Source organism: Podarcis erhardii, assembly GCF_964252035.2.
Source record: "Podarcis erhardii genome assembly, chromosome: 9".
Classification (NCBI taxonomy): Eukaryota; Metazoa; Chordata; class Lepidosauria; order Squamata; family Lacertidae; genus Podarcis; species Podarcis erhardii.
Window position 1 is genome coordinate 24,588,752 of NC_138512.1, and position 21,374 is coordinate 24,610,125.

At 42.3% G+C, this 21,374-nt stretch overlaps 1 protein-coding gene across 2 annotated transcripts in view; it reads left to right on the top strand.

Moving 5' to 3' along the window:
- SGCZ (sarcoglycan zeta) overlaps positions 1 to 20,742 on the top strand; it is a 548,799-nt gene extending 528,057 nt beyond the window's left edge. For both annotated transcript variants that reach the window (XM_081875927.1, XM_081875928.1), the window contains 3 exons: positions 6,873 to 6,945; positions 17,567 to 17,690; positions 19,579 to 20,742. In XM_081875927.1, the coding sequence (XP_081732053.1) occupies positions 6,873 to 6,945; positions 17,567 to 17,690; positions 19,579 to 19,779 (398 nt within the window). In that variant the 3' untranslated portion in view covers positions 19,780 to 20,742. The remainder of the gene's footprint in view (positions 1 to 6,872; positions 6,946 to 17,566; positions 17,691 to 19,578) is intronic.
- The last annotated feature ends 632 nt before the right edge of the window (positions 20,743 to 21,374 follow it).

Below are 21,374 nucleotides of genomic sequence, written 5' to 3' on the forward strand. Positions count from 1 at the left end.
GTTAAGAACATGTAGATTTTATTCTTGGTAATGTGTGTCAAATGCTTTACATCAAGTGTGGTGAACCTTTGACCCTCCAGACACTGCTGAACTAATACTCCCATCATTCCTGGCCATTGGCCATGCTTGCTAGGGCTGATGGGAGTTGTAGTTCAGCAACGTCTGGAGGGTCAGATGTTCCCCACTCCTGCCCTGCGTGGATGAACTTCAGAGCTTGTCATGAAATCCGCTCCACTTCCCAGTGGGGAGGAGTTGTGGTGGACTGCGTGGTCCCCCCATTCCCCTCCAGGGCCGGGGGACTTAGTCCCCCATTGCCCAGGGGATCCCAGCCACATCAGAGCCCAGCCAGCCAATCCGCTGGTCGGGGGGCATGGCCGGGACCATGTAAACGGAGGCGCGAGCCGGAGGGCTTCCTCTTTGGCTCGCTTCCTCAATCACCCGCCCTCCCTCCCTATTTTGCAGGTTTAGGCACTGGCCTTGATATGGACCTCGGCTGGTTACCGTTGAGGGGTCTTGTAGGAATTTTTCCACTTGGCAAATTGGCACTGGCCATGTGGTTTTCACCTACCTCATAGCAATCGTCACATCTTTGTTAGGGTTGCGGTTAGGCACTGTTTGACCTTTTGATGGGGGAGGGGAGGTGTGGCCATCACCTGCCCCTCCAAGCTTAAGGGTATTCCGTTAAAGTAATCCGGGGGTGTTGATCTTGTCCAAAGCCCGGGTCAGGGGCTAGGGCCATGACACGACCCCGACAGGAACACTAGGGGGAGCTCGAGTTGGTATTCATCGACAGGACTCCCCCTTCCAGTGGTTTGCCCTTACCGGACTTCCTGAGCATCGGGCAGGAGTCAGATATAGTCGGGTCCATTCAATGCCTAAGCCAATACCGCTCACATTCTGTAATCAATAAAGTTGTGGCCAAATTTGCCCAATAACATTAACCTAATATCTGTGTCCTTGTGTGTGTTATTTCTCAACAAGGGGGTGGCTTTGGGGTCTTGACACACAAATACTTGATGCTGTTTCAGTTTTGTTAGTGTTACACCATTTCTCAACATCTCATGCTTTGTTTAACACTAGGGGTCTGGTTGCATTAAATGAACAGGTCTTAATTTCGTGTACGTGTGTTTGGAATTGAATCTGAGCCCTCCCTGTATTTGAAAGCTTAGTGAGATGGGAAAGTCTGTGGCAGGTCAAGAATCAGAAGCTGAAGCTGGCAACTGGGAGGGAAGCCAAGAGGCAGAGATGAGTCAGGCTCATGAACAGTCTCCCCCTCTTGCTGAGGTAAGGTCCTCTCCATCCCCTGTCTCCCAGAACCAGGAAACGGGGGCATGCAGGCACAGTCTGATTGCTTGGGAAAAGCCCTGGAGAGGAGGAGACCTAGACAGCTGTGGGGAGACAGGGAGCTTTAGTCATGGGAACTGATCTCATGGAGCCTGACACTCAGCCAAGTCTGTAGAGATCATATTTTTGCTAAGAAAGAGTAAACTCCAACTTTGGACTGTGTAATTCAGGCATAGGCAAACTCTGGCCCTCCAGATGTTTGGGACTACAACTCCCATCATCCCTAGCTAACAGGACCAGTGGTCAGGGATGATGGGAATTGAAGTCCCAAACATCTGGAGGGCCAGAGTTTGCCTATGCCTGGTGTAATTTACTGACCGGCATGCTCTGTGACACTGGGTCCCATAGCAAGTTGGATACCCCTTGCTTCCACACATGGAAAATCTAAGTTTTATCTCCTACCTTTAGTCTTGAATACGCAGAGCAAATCTCTAACCCAGGAAGCCTGTTGAAAAGTATAAAGTGAGAATTTTATCACTGATCAATGGTGTTTCTTAAAGTATTAGCTGCTTTCAACTTTCACTGTTTACTGCAATGTCCTGCAGCGAAAAACAGTTGCTGCAGTACTACAATGTATGTCTGAGGCTATTGTAGTGAATGGCTCATTGACTGTCATATGTATCTCCACATGCCCCCTCCTCCTATTGGTATGGTTGTGTCAGATTCCCAAGCCTTGTTGTCAATTGCTTTGCAGTGCACCTCTTTCCCCGTACTGCTAAATTAAGAACCGTACTTTGCCTCTCTGCTGATCTAAAGAAGGGCATATAAGTGCCCAAGTCTCTCTCCCTCTCTTATTGCCTGCAGAATTTCCCACTTGAACCATGGCGAAGGGCATTTCTCAATAAATCATTTCTCTTTTGCTTTGTGGTAATGACAGGTGGTTTTTGCCTTCTGCATCCATTATTCAGCTCCGTGGTACAGAGAAAAGTTAGAACGCTTTGGAGACTAAATGGCCAGCAAGTCATTATATAGGTAATAATCAGGAACACTAACGGCAAGATCAAAATAGAACCTTCTCAATAACCTTTTTAAAAAGTGCATATTATGGCTTTAATCTATTCCATCTTTACGAATGATGCACGGTGCTTTTTAGCAATCTATAGTACTATTATTTTCTGTTCACACATGGAAGGAAGCCATAAAGCACTCCACATGGTGGCTGTTATCAAGTAGCAAGCCATTTATGCAAAGCAGTATACTACTGAAGATCACCTGGGAAATCTCCCAGCAGATCCTGATCTACAGGTGAAACTTGGAAAGTTAGAATATCATGGAAAAGTTCATTTATTTCAGTAATTCAACTTAAAAGGTGAAACTAATATATGAGATAGACTCATGACATGCAAGGCGAGATATGTCAAGCCTTTATTTGTTATAATGGTGATGATCATGGCGTACACCTGATGAAAACCCCAAATTAACAATCTCAGAAAATTAGAATATTAAATGAAATCAGCAAAACAAGGACTGCAAATAGAGCAATATTGGACCTCTGAGAAGTAGAAGCATGCATATGTACTCAGTACTTGGTTTGGGCCCCTTTTGTATCACTTACTGCCTCAATGCGGTGTGGCATGGATGCTATCAGTCTATGGCACTGCTGAGGTGTTTTGGAAGACCAGGATGCTTCAATAGCATTGCTCGGTCTCATGTCTCTCATCTTTCTCTTGGCAATGCCCCATAGATTCTCTGTGGGGTCCAGGTCAGGCGAGTTTGCTGGCCAATCAAGCACAGTAATCCCATGGGCATTGAACCAGGTTTTGGTATTTTGGGCGGTGTGGGCAGGTGCCAAAGTCCTGCTGGAAAATGAAGTCAGCATTCTCTTAAAACTCGTCTGCGGAAGGAAGCATGAAGCGCTCCAAAATCTCCTGGTAGACGGCTGCATTGACCCTGGACTTAATGAAGCACAGTGCACAGTGGACCAACACCAGCTGATGACATGGCTCCCCAAATCAACACAGACTGTGGAAACTTCACACTGAACTTCAAGCATCTGGCATTGTGTGCCTCCCCATTCTTGCTCCAAACTCTGGGTCCTTGGTTTCCAAATGAGATGCAAAAGCTGCTCTCATCAGAAAAGAGATTTAGTTTCACCTTTTAAGTTGAATTACTGAAATAAATGAAATTTTCCACGATAGTCTAATTTTCCGAGTTTCACCTGTATCTTCTGCTCACTCCTCCACAGGGATTCAAAATACCTTTGCAAGCCACCCAGAGTGGCTGGGAAAACCCAGCCAGATGGGTGGGGTATAAATAATAAATTATTATTATTATTATTATTATTATTATTATTATTATTATTATTATTATTTTCCCACCACCTCATTTTTGTTTGTGACTGGGATACCTTAGACCAATGTCAGTGAGCTGCTCAACCATCATAGAAGGGGTGGGCAATGTGAAGCTAGAAAACCTAATGTGTCCATAGGCAGGCAGAAAGGAGACAAGAAAGTAAAGTAAGGGGGGAGAAGGAGGCTGCAAGGGATTCAAATGAATGAGTGAATGGATGAATTGGGCAGGGGATTTAGGAGAAAGCAGGTGGCAATAGAAGTGAAGCTGGGGCAGATTGGAAGGAGGAGAGGTGGAGCCAAGGAGGGAGTTAACTTGTGGGATTCATTGCCACAAGATGTGATAGTCACTAGCCTATATAGATTTCATGGAGAAGAATGCTGTAAATGGTTACTATTATTACTTGTGATAGCTGTGTCCTGTTACTGGGAATTTGTTGGGGAGCAACAGCAAAGCGGTTATTGTCCTCATACGCTACTTGGAGGCTTCCAAAAGGTGTCCAGTTGGCTGCTATGGATAGCAAAAGATGGACTAGATAAATTTTGGTCTCATCCAGTATGACTCTTAGATTTTTATGACCTGGGAAAGAGTTGCTAAGACGACTTATGCTGGGATTGGTGTAATTGTTTGTGTACACACATTCACATAATCTAAATGGCAGTGTCAAGCCTCTTGTTTCAATCTGTCATAATTTAAGTACAGTGGAACCTCAGTTTTTTAACATAATGTGTTCCGGAAGACTGTTCAACTTCTGAAATGTTTGAAAATCGAGGAGCAATGGATGGTCGGCAAAATCCATTGAGAAAAAAGAAAAACACGCAGTGGAAGACGCTCGACTTTTGAGGCTCGTTCGAAAACGGAAGCAATTACTTTTTAAGTTTCCCGTGTTCGGCTTCTGAGACACTCGAAAACCGAGGTTCCACTGTATATTATTAATTCAAACGCTATACTAGTCCAAGAACTGGTGTTGGCTGCACATATTCCAATGTTGCCAAGTAACACTTCAAGCTAAATGCTTCCGTTTTATGATACAGCTGAGAAATATTGCACATTGTTTCTCATTCTAACACAATGACTTGCAAATCTTTTACCAGTAGCATTTAACTGATATCCTGGACCCACCTGTAAATCCTACATCACCACAACGATGGGCGCCTGTTGACAAAGACAGGCACAACCGAAGTTCCTTATATCTGTGATTTGAGAAGTCAGGGTCCAAGTATCTACAGGAATAACATCCCTCTCATTTGCTTACCCAGCTGTAGAAGCACCGAGGCTTTTGAAACCATGGCAACTTTGGTCAGCGACACCAACAATGTACCAAAGCAACACCTTGTTGTTTGGTAACTTTGTTGAAATGAACAGTACATGCAACATTGAGTTTGCTTTCATTTTATTGTGACCCTAGATGTATGATTGAATTAAAGGGAGGTGGCGGCGGTTTTGCATCTAGAGTACTCCCAATAAAACGGCACAATTTAGCCTTTATTTGGTGTTGTGCTGAATGTGCTGCCATTTTCTTTTTGAGAGCAAGACAATGCATGGAGAAAACCCTTGTTTTGCTGTTTATATAACAAGTACCCACTCATTGTGCTCATTCTGTGGATGCAGGGGTAACATGATCTATTGCCAAACTTTCAGCTCTGTAATTTGTAATATATGCTTCCAGTGGTATTAATGAAACCATCTTCATTGTCATTTTCCAAAGGCCGAATATCAGTAACTGGTAAATCGAGCAGAAATAAGTAGTTTACACCAGCCAGTCTCTGAGAGTACTAAATTTTCAGTTTCCATAGTTTCAGGGGAGTACAATTTGCGAATGCATGACTAGCTGTGGCTTGTACTGAATTAGGATGGATATGATGTATGCTGAGCTCTGTGTCAGAGAAATATTTCTGAGAATCTTGCCATTTATAAAATGGCCATGTATCTTGTGGGTTTCTTGCCTTATTTAAATGATACCTCCTAGAAGATTTTCCACGCTCGGTCTGCTGTAATCTCTAATTTCTTTATGGATGATCCCTCAATGTCCATGATTATGTTGTTTAAGAGAGTACATCACTGGTCCTCTAGTTAACACATTGCAGCCCAATATTGAAAGCTGAGAGTTTGAACTAATAAATAGCTGCTGTCACTCCCCTTCTATGACTTGTGATCTAGTTTTGTAAAAAACAACAACCCCAAAAAGCTTTGTTTTCAAATGTTGATCAGTTTTTAGCTAATTATTATTTATTTAAGGCATGTGTATATCGCTTAATGATTAGTATTTCTAAGCCATGTACCCCATGTACCAAAATAAATAAATAAATAAACTGTATAGAGAATAAAACAATAAAAATAATCATGAAACCAGACACAAATCTGAATGCTACCTTAAGATGAAAAGATGGGAGCTAGAATCCAGTCACCTCTGGAGGGAACCACTTTGGTCATATAGAATAAAATAATTTATGAAAAAAAATAATCTTGTATAATTCATTATATCCTGAAGCATTGCATAAGATACTGGAGATCTAGACTAGAGGTGGCTGTCTAAGATCTGGGATATTATACTCATATGCAAGAAAGGGGAAACATAAATCGGTCATTAGTGGAAATTTCTGTATGGAAGCTCTCCTGGACAGAAGAAGCACTCCTCTTTACACAAGTGCTGGTCCATTTCCTTTTCTGGACAAGGCAGATGTATAAGCACCGTCCTTTAAGCATGGAGCTTCTGCCACTGTAGATATGAATGAGGCAGCAGCAGCAGCCCAGCCTGAAGATCAGGTCCTTTGCTTCCAGTGCCACCAATCAAATCTTTTTCATATATCACATTTTCTTTAAAACATGAAACCCTTCTAGAGCAGTGCTCCTCAGCTATGGGCCCTGAGATATTGTTGCACTACCCATCATACCTAGCCAGCTTAACCAATGGTCAGTGAAGACGGTAAGAGTCCAGCAGGGCTTTAATTTTTCAGCCGCAGCTCACCAAAACTCACTTCTGGCACCTCCCAGGTGGAAGAATAAGGAAGGTGTTCAAGGTGAATTCTGGCACCTCTTTTTCTAGGGGGGGGGGGAGCACTGGAAGCATTCTTCTAGAGCCAGTCTAATTTGAAGAAAACCTCACCAACAGTAACGTGCCGAAACATTAAACAAATCAGATCAATGAAATGCTTTTGTTTGAGGAATGTAATACATTTAAACTGTGATCTTCACATAGAATATAACCATCCTGTATCCTATTTATGTATTTATTTTAGGCACAGAAGGGGCTGTATTTGAGCACTCTGTGGAGACTCCCCATATCAGAGCAGATCCTTCCCAAGACCTCAAGTAGGTGTTTCGAAAGCATTGATTTCAGTTTTATTTGGCAAGTTATCAATAGACCAGCTATGCTTTAAAACGCCTTTAAAGTATGTTATATTGTTCATTAATATGACTATAGCATTTGTGTACTCCTCACCCATAAACAAAACTTTCAAGTAATTCGCCTACAAATGAAGAATCCAAATTAATCTTAGACCTTTTCACAAGAGCATTTTCCTTTTGACATGTATCTGTGCCTTGTATCAAAGTTGTCTTAAGCGGTGATGGGTCAGGATTCATTCATTGTTAAATGGGGTTTGTAGAGCACTCCTGTCCCTCTGAAAACTGAGTTTTTGCTCTTATTATGAGCTCTTTCAGGATGTGCAAGCCACAAATGTCAGGGAAGGGTTGACATGCTGTGGTTTGCCCTTGAAAACTATGTTTGCCTTTTGCTCATTTTCTCTCTCTCTTGAGCCATATTTGTCCTTCACTTTCCTATGAATCTATCCTTCCAAGGTTATTCAAAGGCTGCAATCCAAACAAAAAAAAAACCCCACTCACTCCTGATGTCAGTGAAACAATACTGCATTTGCCGGCCAGTCACTCTTGTGGTTTTTGTCTTTTCCCCAAATATCAGAGAGATTTTTTTATAAAAAAGATCGAATCCTAAAACTTCCAGGGAGTCTGTAAGTCAAACTAAGATTTATTTATTTATTTATTTAATGAAAATGACTTCCCTGTTGAAGCCTTAGATATGTTTAGATGTGGCTGTGCTGCTGAGCCCTGATCAATATTTTTCTGAAAAGGCAAAGAGATTAAATGTAAGCCTAAAACAAACAGTTGTGTTTCAGTATAAGGTTCTTTCTTCTTCTGTTTTTGGGGATCATTTCCATCTCAGCACGTGTCACAGAGGTTGTGGTAAGGTTGATGTCCAAAGCAGATTTGGAAGCAGATTCAAGAGATGGACTCAAGCACTTCACCAAGGGAGTGCAGTCATCAATCTGGAACCATTGTAAAATGTGCATTTTAACTTGAGCAGAAATCAGATGAGATCCCTTGTTGAACACGTTGCCCTAAAGCAGGCTTCCTCAACCTCTGCCCTCCAGATGTTTTTGGCCTACAACCCCCATGATCCCAAGCTAGCAGGACCAGTGGTCAGGGATGATGGGAAATGTAGTCTCAAAACATCTGGAGGGCCGAGGTTGAGGAAGCCTGCCCTGAAGGATAACTCTAGCTGTGATGGGGCAACATCTCCTGGCTCCGATGGAGCACCACTTCCTGTTTCCTGTCCAGAAATCAAGAGGGGTATGTGTGAGGAAACCCTAGAAAAGATATAAGGAGAGAGGCACCTAAAATAACCAGTAGCAGACTGGTTGTGGTAACAGGAGGAAGGCAGATATTTTGCCACTCCTCAGTACCATCAACCATGAAATCTTATTACCAACTTTGCTGGTTGGAGTAAAGGACACAGTGTTATGGTGGTCCTGCTCTACCTAAGGCTAAGTTTCAGAGGGTTGCACTGAGGAACTTTTGCTTGACTCCATGGCAGTTCAGCTGTGGATTCCACAGGGGTCAGTCTTAGACCTCTAGTCAATATCTGTGTGAAGCCACTACATGAGGTCATCTGGAAGTATGGAATCAGCCATCACCAGCATACTGATGGCACCCATATCTACTCCACTTTCTCAGAGGAGGACAGGCAGCAGAGGCGGCTTTGGGGGAGCTTGACCAGTTTGGTTGCACTCCCTGCAGGAGACACCTCAACTATGAAGTAGAATGGAAGGTCAGAGGCAGGGGGTACAGAACTTTGGCATTGCACAAGGTGCCGCTGAAATTTGAGACACCAAGGTCCATCACTGTAGGCAGAACCTGTGCCAGTGTCTGGTCATCATAAACTAAGGCTGTTTTTGAATATATTTTTTAAAAAATAATATAATATTTTTATTCTTTTATTATTATAAGTTGCACCCAGAATTCATGAATGGCAAAATGGGGTAGGCTGTTTCACCAAATAGGGGAGGACTGAAATTCTCCAACAGTTCAGGAGGAGAAAGAAAGAAAGAAAGAAAGAAAGAAAGAAAGAAAGAAAGAAATCTTTTTGGATCAGTTTCAGTTGAGCCCTATTTATTTTGAATGCCTTTTTGCACCTCACTTTTGAGCATCTCCATCATGAGGTTATCTTGAAATGTTTTTTTTTAAACAAACAAATGTTTGTCTTATTCTACTTCCATAATGTTATATCTAGTACATTTAATAATATAAAATTTAAATTTTTTGAGAGGTTAACGGTACAATCCTGTATGTGTTCCATAGAGTTCACTGGTGTTTACTCCTAGATAAGTAGGTTCGGACTGCAACTTCCATGTGTAAAACTTTGTTTAAACAGGTATGTTATTTTTATTATCCACATAAATAACTTTATTCTTATTCTTAAGCATTTTTCAGATTTAGGAAATTAATTCAGCTGCCTCGATAAATGACAGCAGTATCAATGACCAAATCTAATCTGAAAAATAAAAATCATATGCTAAACATTTATGAACATGCTTCTCATACTCTGAACACACACACACACACACCCCATAGTTTGGGATGTTTACATTTTGTTCCTTCTAAATCATCTTTAAATTCCCTTGCTAGTCAACCATTCAGCTCAGACAAGATAAAATCTACCCAAGTTAATCTTTTGCTAGCAAGATTTTGCTGCCTGTAGCCATTTTTGAGAGTTTATAAACCCTGTTACATGATCCCTGGCCCAAGAAAGCTTAGCTGAACCTGAGACTCATTAGCAGGAACAAGCAGGAAAAGAGGATCATATTTTACAAACAGTAAAATGAATTACATCTGTATAACTGAATTACACCTGTATAATTTATTTGTCAGACTCCAGTTACCACGTTTTGTCAGAAAGAGCCCAGCTAAACTAAGGAGAGTATAAACCCCAAAATATTTATTTTAAATATGACAGCAACACAGTTTGTCCAGGTAGTCATTAAGAAACAAACAGCTTCTATACACAATAAAAGACCACAGTGGTTATCTGCAGAAATCTATGCCCTCAATCAACTTCTTAATAAGGGGGGCAAATTGCTTTGTTGTTGTCCTGCACCTCTGGGGAGAACTCGAAAATCAAATTTAATAGCTTCCTTCCCCCTTTTATCATCAAGGCTACAGTAAGATTGACTATAAACTAATCCTGAAAGCCAACACTGGGCATAATGAGATGGAAAATTGATCAAGCGACAAGGAGTCGACGAGGATAGTAGGATCCCCTTTTAATTCTGATCTGTATTGAAGACCCACAAATCCTGCACAATAGTTTTGTGTTTTCTACAAAGCTGCAACCGCATGGCATCAGCAGGAGCAGTTTTCGAAAAAGACAGAGGGAGTAAGAGAAAAGCACTAACATAGCAGGACATCCTTTCATTAAAAGCTTGAGCCACAAAGAGGCCAAACGCGATTTCCCCCCGCTGCCCTTAAACAGATACAGAACTTTAAAAGATTTGATTTGAAGCTATGAAGGCACATGTTAATGTGATCTACTTTCAGGGCAGGAGGAAGCCTCACAAAGCAGCCATCAACATAAATTATATAGGGTAGATCTTGGTGCATTTGTGCTTTTGTATGTTAATGTGAATAAGGGAGCTTCTAAATGGCAACATACTCAGCAACAGCTGCACCGAGAACAGTGCACCAAACAGGAAGTGTCTGTCGGGGCTGATGGTTTAGAGGCAGGTAAGTGGCCAGGTGGCCTAAGATCAGCTAAAACCATAGAGCAGGGGCAGGGAACCTTTTTCAGCCTGAGCACCATAGGCTTAGCAGTAGGTGAGGCCAGAGGCAAAAGTAAGTGGACCAACTAATTTTGATTTCACCGCATTGTGACCATGGCATGCTGTAACCAGACAAACACACTCAAGAGGGATGCAACTCAGAGCCAATGGAGCATGGGGCTGTAAAGGAGGGTTGATCCTGGAAGAGCCATGAGGCCTGGAAGGCTGTATTCACATCCCTGAGGTTCCATAGAGGCAGGCCATAATTAGAAACTTTGCAGAGCTTTAGTGGCCCTTGGAGTCACCTTACTCCTGTGGAAATGATAACTGAAATCCCTGTCCTCAGGAAGCGACTCAACCAAACTCTCATGGTTGCTAGAGAATAAGGCATCTGGGTCCTACAGCTAATATCCCCATTAGAGAGGCATGTTGTTTAGTCGTTTAGTCATGTCCGACTCTTCGTGACTCCATGGACCAGAGCACGCCAGGCACTTCTGTCTTCCACTGCCTCCTGCAGTTTGGTCAGACTCATGTTTGTAGCTTCGAGAACACTGTCCAACCATCTTGTCCTCTGTCGTCCCCTTCTCCTTGTGCCCTCCATCTTTCCCAACATCAGGGTCTTTTCCAGGGAGTCTTCTCTTCTCATGAGGTGGCCAAAGTATTGGAGCCTCAGCTTCACGATCTGTCCTTCCAGTGAGCACTCAGGGCTGATTTCCTTAAGAATGGATAGGTTTGATTTTCTTGCAGTCCATGGGACTCTCAAGAGTCCCCTCCAGCACCATAATTCAAAAGCATCAATTCTTTGGCGATCAGCCTTCTTGATGGTCCAGCTCTCACTTCCATACATCACGACTGGGAAAACCATAGCTTCAACTATACGGACCTTTGTTGGCAAGGTGGTGTCTCTGAGGTATAGACATGTGCAAACCTTTAAGTCATTATCCACAGGAAAAGGGACCTGGTGGATCGAGAAGATTTGTAGATAGGACTTTGGTCACAAACACTCCTTGACTATCTTGAAATATGACAAGCACAGGAAAACCCTGGATCCACACATGAGAAATGCAATGAAAAATTATCTGCCCTTGTATAATTTTTGAATGCAATTTCCTTCATTAAAAAGGAATGCAGTTTACATTCTTATTTCATATGTTTTAAAAGTTTGCTTCATTTATTAATGAAGAGATCTACGGAAAACTGAACAGTGTGAGATTAAGCGAGAGCAGGAGATGTCTGCCCACATCCCCCTCCCCTCAAAATGCCAAATTATCTAGACAACTTGTTCCTGACTCTGGGCCAGAGGTACTGCATCATTTGTTTCCAACCCTGCAGACCTCACCTGTCCAGTCCAGGGCTGAGAGAAGTCCTTCCAGATCACAGCCAGCGGCAAAGCTACCGGGGGCGGAGAGCAGCTGGGGGCATGGCTGGCACCCCCCAGGGGCATGACATGCATCCCAGAGGTGTGGCACGCTGCCCGCAGGGGCATGGTGCGCATCCTGGGGGCATGATGCACTGCCTGTGGGGGCATGGCACCCGGTGCGTGGGGGGGGCAACGCAATGGCACCTTACCGGAATAGTGGTGCCGGCGGTGGTCCACTCCCTCCGCACTCATGTTCTTCCACCAGTGATCACAGCTTTAGTTGTGTCATCCAAACAAACCTTGGAAGGGATCACTTCTCCCCCTATAGCTGCTGTTACCCTAATCTCTGTTTGCTATTAAATCCATCCCCATACTACTGTCATTTACAACCATCTGTTTACACTGACACCAGTCAGGCCAATCTAGGATCAGCACAGTATCGTGCAGGCAAAAAAACCCCCACACTTTCCCCAAGCCAATAAGGTTTACAGATTATTTTTATTAGTATTAAAAATAAATAAAATAAACTCCTGGGTCTCCTATGTATTCGACCTCCATTCAGTGAAGCCTTCTCTCACACCCATGGCATGCAGATGTTACTAGTCCCTGCATCCCTATCTCACCCCTGTCACCAACTCATGTACCCCATGTGCAGAGTAACAGGGGGATCATGCACTGATGCAGAAGAGAGGAAAAACATGTAATTACTGGAGGCTGTAGCAAAGCGCACACACCCAGTGCTATGCTCAAAATTCTGAAATAAAAAATCAGCACAGTGGATAATTCCCAGTACAGCCATTCCACTTTTGGAACAACAAGAGGTCACTCAGAACGCCAGCATACATAGATAATGGAGAATGTTGTGGCAGTATCCCTGTTCTGGGTTGCATTGTTCCCAGGAGAGCATCTTATTCAACCACCTCCAATGTAGGTTCTCTGTGCATGAAGGATTTGTTGCAGGTCACCGTGGTCTTCTTCCTCTCCTCCCCTGGTTCCTCCTCAAACAATGGATTCCGCTTCTATTCATATATAACACATCTGTTCTATGTGTCACAAGTTTTCAAACGGCCCTTCATTTAATTCTGCTACCTTTCTCCTCTGATCTCTCCCCACCCCAGTGTTATCACTACAAAACCTCTCCTTAACTTACAATACATAACAACGACATTTTCAAAGGCTCTTGAGATGTCATTTTATCTTTAGATTTCACTCCCGCCTTGGCAACAAACTACATTGTAACTCCAGACACTATTGCTTAATGCGCGCACACTTCACCTATCTTTCTAGACTTGTTAACATCAAAGTAGTCAATTATTTTCTATGATTCCTGGTAGAATAAGGAAAACTAGCTATGCCAAAAATAATGGAATGTTCCGTTCAATTAGAGTCTAGCTAGGAGATGTCTAGGACTTAATGAGAGCTTTAGGATTGATAATAAGGTAACTGACATGCTCTGCATGAAATAATATGAAGTTAAGTCATAAATTCGATACTGCCGTATTTTTGAATTGGAGCTGGGGCTGTAATGATCTTTCCTGGTTTAAGAGCCAAACAGTTGAAAAGATGCCTGGGAGAGGAAGTGCAATTTGGAGGGGAGAGGCAGCAGTTGGGGAATGTTTGCTTTACCCTGATTCCTCCCCATTGATTCTCCCCTGTATGCCTTGACCATAGCTGCTTTTCCACTAGCTGCATCTGAGAAATCCATATCCAAGAAACCCAGTTTCATGGAGGGGAGGGGACCAGATGTTGCAGGAGAAATGCAAGAAATGAGGGAAAGTGAAACACCTTTCCCCACTCATTAGATACCCGAAGCTTGAAAATGAATGACTTACTCATGCCCTGGTCTTTCCCTTTGAGTGTTCATTTTTAATGCTACCTTTTCCCCTTTTGCAATAATGAACCCAAACCAGGGCCAATCTACATTCCATGTAGTTGCCGCTGAGACTCCTTTTCCCATGTTTTGGGACATTTATGTTTTACCCAGAGATATGAAAGTATTCACCGCCACCTCCATCTCTTTATAGTGCCAGAGGTAGAGCAACCTCCCCCTCCTTGTTAAGGAATCATACCATAACCCACTGACCCCTTTGCCAGCTTGTGAGTTGTGGAAGGTTGCTGGTCCCACCGCCTGAAACCTCAGAACTCTTTGAACTGGGCAGATTCCCTAACTCACCTGCATGCAAGCTAGCAGAATCTTTGAACCCCACCATACTGAAACATAGAATCTGGGTATAGTTGCCTTGTAGGAAGATTAGTTCAGGCAAAACAAGATTGTCCAGCAAAGCAAAACTCCACTTCCTAAATTTCCAAACCCTTATCACACCATGCTAGTGATCTATCTCCTTTTAATTCAGTTCTAAGGCTATAAGAGCAAAAGAACCTGAAAGTACCTCCATTCTCTTTCCGAATAATTATGGCCAAGCCTTCTTTACTTGCTTTTGAATGCTGAGTAACCATCTTAGATCAATTGTCTTCTGCCTCTTGAGAGTCCTGGCTTGAGTTGAACTCACTCAGTTCCAAGTACCATTTTAGTTTTCCTCATCAGCTGGGCTTTTTTTCACCTGGAACTCGCTGGAACGGAGTTCTGGCTCTCAGGTGGGCATCATTGCCATTATAAGAGCACAAGGGAGACGTTCATGGTGAGTTCTGCACCTCTTTTTCTAGAAATTTAGCACTGGTTGTTGGTGACATTTTCCTTGATCTTAGGGTGGTTTGACTTGCGCTTCTGTGCATCCATGCACACACACGCCCACACCTCTCTCAAGCAGGCCTGGGAAGGCAAGTGGAATATGATTAGCAAACCTCAGAGAGGTTTCTTTGAAGGTGCAGCTTGCAACTCTTTTCTCCTGATTCACAACCAATGAAAGTTCCTAGTGGTAAACATTTATACTGGTTCATTGTGTTGACACAATAGGCGATAAGAAACCTTAGTCTCTTATAGCAAGTTTAGGATTGTGGTATATATTCCAGGCATGTCCCCATCAAATTTAAGTGCTTTCCAGTCCCTGTGATTTCAGGGGCGAGGTTAAGCACCTTTTAACATCTCTTTCTCTGCAACCAAAGGATCTTAAATGTCCTTAACTTTGGGTAGATGGTGCCCATTATTTCTAACCATGCTTTTAACTTAGTGGTGGTGTCTGAAATGAAATCTTTTTACAGAGAAGCTATTTGGCCTCCACGGCAAGTAGTATTTTTTTTTAAAAAAATCAAACCACACTTACTTTAAATTTCCTGTACAGTAGAGCAGCATGTAGAAATTTTAGCCCATTTTATCATATAGTTGCATACCTTCTTGTTGCCTAAGGGAGGGCTGGGAATAAAACACTGCATTGGTAGCAGTGAAGTAAGTATCGTTATGGCAAGGAATTTATTCTCTGAAAGGAAAGCAGGTTCTCAGACTGTTCAAAAGAGAACTTGCCTGGAATTTAAACCATGCCCTTTTCTTTAGAGCAAAGATATCTAAAAGAGAATGCTGTAGTAGCCCCATGGAAAATGCTGCACTTTCAGAAAGCATATAACAAATATTTCTGAAGTTCCACTGATTTTAATGAGAGGGGTTACATGTGAAACCAATGGATTTGAAAGTACTTCACTTTTGGCTTGAGATTATTAGTTTTTCCATATCAAGACCTGGAAACCAGTTTTGGGGACTCGTAATGGTTGTTTCAAAACAAAATATGAGCAGTGAAATTCTTGTTCGTCTCAAAATTTTAGAATGCTCTCACCAGAGTGACCTAACTGATGCATACTTTGCTGTCCTTTTGGTTTCAGGAAAAAACATTTCCGTTTTCCTAGGCCTTTTAAACACAATTTAACTCACACTATTTGCTTTTATCTGGCTTTTAAGGTCTCACTGCTGTTGTAGTTCTTGCATTCTCTTATTGTCCACCATTTGTTTTATTTATTTGTTATGTTCACTGGTAGTCTGAGAACTGGGAGATGGTACTTTCTTCTTCTATAAACCACCCTGGGATTTCTTACTGAAGGGCAGCATAGAAATATCTAAAACAAAATTAATAAAATAAAACCTGGGCCGGGGGGAGAGTCCCACCAGTAGATAATGAGGCAGCAAAATTTGTTCTGGGGGCAAGACACTGAATTTGGATTGTTATTTTTCTGACTGTGCTGATTATGCATAAAAATGAAGTTAAGAAGGTCATATTGCTGAATTTGAAGGGGGGAAAATGGCCATAGGTTTTATCGAAGTGCAAAGGCCTTGCAGAAACAGGTAGTCACTTGAAATTTGTTTACGGATAGATGTAGAGATAAACATTTTCATGTGAGATGAACATATGAGAAGCTTCTTATGTGTCAACTTCATAAGGTGAGAGAGCTTTTCATATGCACCTCACAACATAGATTCAACCAAGCCTGCTTGCAGCCTTCCCACAGTTGTGCACTGTGAAAACAGCATGCTGAACTAGATAGGCCTTTGACTTGATCCAGCAGGGCTGGGGTTTTTTTGTTCTAATGCTCATCTTCTTAAGCTAAGGGGAAAATTCATAAAGAGCAGACAAAACATCAAAGTAGTTACAAATTCTGAGCTTGACGTCTGCAGGTGAGTCCTGCTGTCGGTTAACAAAACCACATGCATCACATGATCCCTTGCAGAAGGTGTGCAAGTCTAGCTTTGTAAACTAACTGGATGGAAGCCCATTTCAGAGCCATATGTACTGTAAGCCTCTCTGAACTCCTCAGAAAAAATAAAGAGTAACAAATAAAAAAACTGTAAATTCTGAGCTTCCAGTCATGGTAGTAGAATTGTAATGATCATGCAAATAATGCAAGATGTGAATCCATACAAAGTCTTGATAGACAGGCCACCACAGGCTGTAGGAAGCTAAAGCCATATTGTCAGTCTTCAGGCTGTACATATTGTTTGTTGATGATTTTCATTTGCTTTCTTTTGCAGAATCACATATTTAAGACCCTCCTAGCATGACAGTCACCAGTCACGGTGACAGTGAAACAATCATAAGATAGGCTGCAGGCATAAATCATTAGCACTTCTGGGTAGGGTGGTAGAATTAACGTTGCAAAGATGCAGTGCAAATATTTGAGTGTAGATTTTTTGTGTGCTATCACTCCTCGCCTCCTTGGCACAAGCAGAAAGCAACCCACCACATGGTGGTCATAAAACCAGGCTCTTACATGAGACAATAACGCATTTTCAGCATAATATTTTGTTATCTATAACACAGACATGCACTAAGATGTGAATGCATGTACGTGTATTTATGTGCATATAGAAATATGTGGTTCCAGAAGTAAATGCCGTGTGTTCCAAAAACAGCTCCGAACTGAGAGCTAAAGGAATATGAATATTGTAAGAACTGACATTTTTCATCTTGAAAATGAATTTTTCCAAAAAGCAGGGGAGTCAGTGGAAGTTTTATTTTTACATTGTCTTAGGGAAAAGATTTTACCTATGCTGTTGGGTGATATGTGCAAAGCATAATCATTTAAGACTTTCCCCCCTTTCCCCCTCTCTCTCCTTTTTTCAAAAACACACTTTCAGGCTCGAATCGCCAACTAGATCTTTGATAATGGAAGCTCCCAAGGGAATACAAGTGAGTGCAGCTGCAGGGGACTTAAAAGCTACCTGTAGAAAAGAACTACACTTGCAGTCCACAGAAGGGGAGGTAAGTCTGATAGGAGCACCATGACACGAAACATAGATGTGGGAAACACAACTCAAATGGTGCTCTGTTAGCCAGATCATCCTTACCACATACTTGTGTCAGCATGAAAAGATTACATCAGGAATCGAAGCATTTAACAGTGCAGCTCAAGGTTGTCAATACAATTTATGGCAAATGTGCCTCAAACACAGAGAAAAGCTTCAGATATTACAAGCAAGCTTTCCTAGTTGACTCTGAAAGAGACTGTGCAGGTGGCTGACAACCCTTCCTTTTACCATCAGAAGATACCCAAAGTTAAACAATCATGGTTTAGTTACTGGATTATACCGTTCCTTTTCACTTTCACTGCTCTTTTCAAACTTCATTATTTTGATACACTAACGTTGGGTTCCAAGTTTACCTGCAGCAACAAATGTACAAAATAACACTACATTAGTGATGAAAAATGCATAGCTTACCTGCTCCTTCCACTTAGCGGTACTGATAAACGGGCCACAGTTAAATCAAGATCACCAAAAGGAAGAAGTCTTGAAATGTGTATGTTTTCAAGGTGCTTTGAAAACTTTGATGACTTGCATGCTATTATATCCCAGCTTTCAAGTTTATATCCATATTTAACTATCGGTCCAAACCACACATGGCATGAAAATAACGATGGTTTGAATTGCTCCAAGAAGTACTTTATAGGTAGCCATTACACTGCCACGGAGTCCCATTGCTTTCCATAGGCTTGAGCTTGAGTCACACTAATGTGTCCCTCGGCAGCTGCTATAATGCAGGAAATACTTAAAGCCTCAGCCTTGTACCAGTATTTAAGCTCAAGAGCTTTTAAAATACTGCTCTCATGCTTTTACACCGTTGTTGCCACTCTGAAGATCGTAAAAGGCATCAGTAAAAAGCTAACGGCAGTTGTAACAGTAAAACCCATTCTGTTGGTTCTGAGGGCTGTCAGTCTACAGCCCTCCATTGGAGTTTCTGCCAGTGAGCAGCCAGCCATTTCAGGATCAAATGCCTGGCCAATGGGACCTCCATATGCCAATTGGACATGAGCTTTTTGCTTATATCTGTGGTAACCCTAGAGGTAAGTTATAAAAAGAAGTGAATTCCTGCCATACTCCATAGCAAACTGCATCCAATTTATCCTTACTGGAAATGGGTGATCCCCCCAATGCTGTCCTCAATTAATACTAATAATACTTATTATTATACCATGCCCATCTGGCTAGGTTTGCTGAGCCACTCTGGGCAGCTTCCAGTAATTACCTTGGAATTGGTAACAGCTTTCTCCAAAAAGACATTGGTTTGATTTTCAAAGCTTCACTGTCCCCAAATGACACCTCCCAAACTCTCTCCTTTTCCTTCCCTGTCAGGTGGCAGTCATAGGAGTAGCAACGCTGGCACAAGAGGAAAGAAGTTGCTCCCTTTCCTTTGTCTCCCTCCACAACACGAGTCAGCTGTTGTGCAACTAGTGCGCTAGGTTTCCTTTGTTGCACAACCTTTAAACAACTCCTGTGCTAGCGGACAGAGAATGTTCAGCCAAGCCCCATGTATTTATCATTCCCTGTCTGCCTGATATCTGTAGGTGAGTGTGGTTGCTTTGGCAGGCAAAATGGCGCCATCCACACACGATAGGGAGGCATCTATAATATACACCAGGCATGTCCAGCTCCCAAGAGACTGCAATCTACACCCCACTATAAAAAAACTGGCAGTGACCTACCCATTAGATTGATTGGCCAAAGTTGTTGAGCTTTTTTTTGGGGGGGGGGGAATCGATCGATCTGGATCACACAATCGACCTAGGTAGATCACGATCGACTGGTTGAACATGCCTGATATACACTATGAAAAGAGCTTTACATTCTTTTCTCTTCTCTTTTCCTCCTAGATATTTTTAAACGCAGACTCAATCCGATTAGGAAATCTACCAGTGGGAACTTTTTCCTCTTCCTCCTCCCCGCCGAGCTCATCAGCAGCTCGACAGACTATCTATGAGCTCTGCGTTTGTCCCAATGGTAAACTTTACCTTTCCCCGGCAGGAGCAGGCTCCACGTGTCAGTCCAGTAGCAACATCTGCTTGTGGAGCTGAAAAGACTCCCGACCCCTCCTCACACCAGAATAGCCTTTTTGTTACTGTCCCTCTGCTTCACAGTTCTGCCCGGTTTCCTTCGTCCCATCATGAAGCTCCGAAACAGCCCACAGAGCATCTTCTTCCGGTGTAAGCAGGAAGACAATGTGGCCTTTTTGTCTGGCTCGTGGACGTAAACGACTGGAAGAAAGAAGGGGGAACAAAAACGGTTGTCTTCATCAGGAAACCTGGATCTTGGTATCACCTTTTGTTTAAAAGGGAGAATAACACAGGTGCCTTTGCTATATATGAAGTGAAGCACATTGTTTTAGATTTTTGCAGGAACTGTAAATGAGAATCTGCACATATATATAAATATATATATATATATATAAAATACATAAATATATATAGATAGATATAGATATAATGTTATACAAATTTTCCCAGAATCAAAAGGCGAGATGAATTGGTATAATAAATTATTCTACTGTCTGAAAGCACAATTTTCATATGCCCATCACTTTTGGATGTAAACTTTTATCCCTGATTTTTAAAACTTTTGGAGCATTGTGTGATGCTTGCTTTGCTAAACAATTAAAATTCAATTCACATTTTAAGCAGCAAGAGACAGAATCCCTCCCCAATCTCCAATCCATTGTTACTGTTTATCTCCTACGTCTGGGGTTTTGTAGGAAAAATTATTTGGATGCACTTAGCAATATAACCTATTCATGTTGAAAACAAGACCCAATTTTAGTTTTGTTAAGCACTTCAGTGATTACCTAGTGATTATATACAAAGCAATTTCTTTAAACAGTAGCATTCTGGGGATCAACAAATGGTCCGGGTCAGGGGAGAATATACCACTGAAGAAATTCCCATGATGATGTGATGGATAAATGGATGACCAAATAAATATTTTTCTAAAGTTATAGAAGTTTATAATGGAAAAAAGAGCCATGCCTTGAACTGGAGCCCCACATGTGTGGGTTTCCTCATCCGTTACAATGGAGGCAGCAAATGCATGCGCACACATGAAAATGCCCATAGACCTGCTTTGTCCATTGAAATGAACTGGAGGAAAGCACTCTACAAGCCCAAAACAGTGGCAGGTTTGGAGCATAATAGTTGCAGCTAAACAAAGCCATCAGAATTTAGTGCATTGGAATTACTATCACGGTGAAAAAGTGCAGTGACGTTTTCTCTTGTTAGCAGCTGTTATCAGATCTTCCCATGCAACTTCAAAATACAATGACTAGGATTCTGAAATAAATTAAGAAAGTTCATGGGGGAAAATGTTTGGCCCTTGGTCACCCTGGCAGCTATATGTACCCCTAAAGGGGATTTCCAAATGATAGGGAAACCCTCCTGAACCATGTGGGAATGGGGCACTGGGGTACTGCTTGCTGGACCAATTTGGGGCAATTTGTTATCTGCTCCCACCCCAGCAGCTCCAGTTCCATATTTTGAGTGAAGGTGCATATGGCTTCAAGGATGAAGGAGGGGACAGGCAACCTTTTTTCTGTGAACTTGCTTAGCTTGTTTTCAGAATAATTATTATCATTATTAAGGGACGCAGGTGGCGCTGTGGGTTAAACCACAGAGCCTAGGAC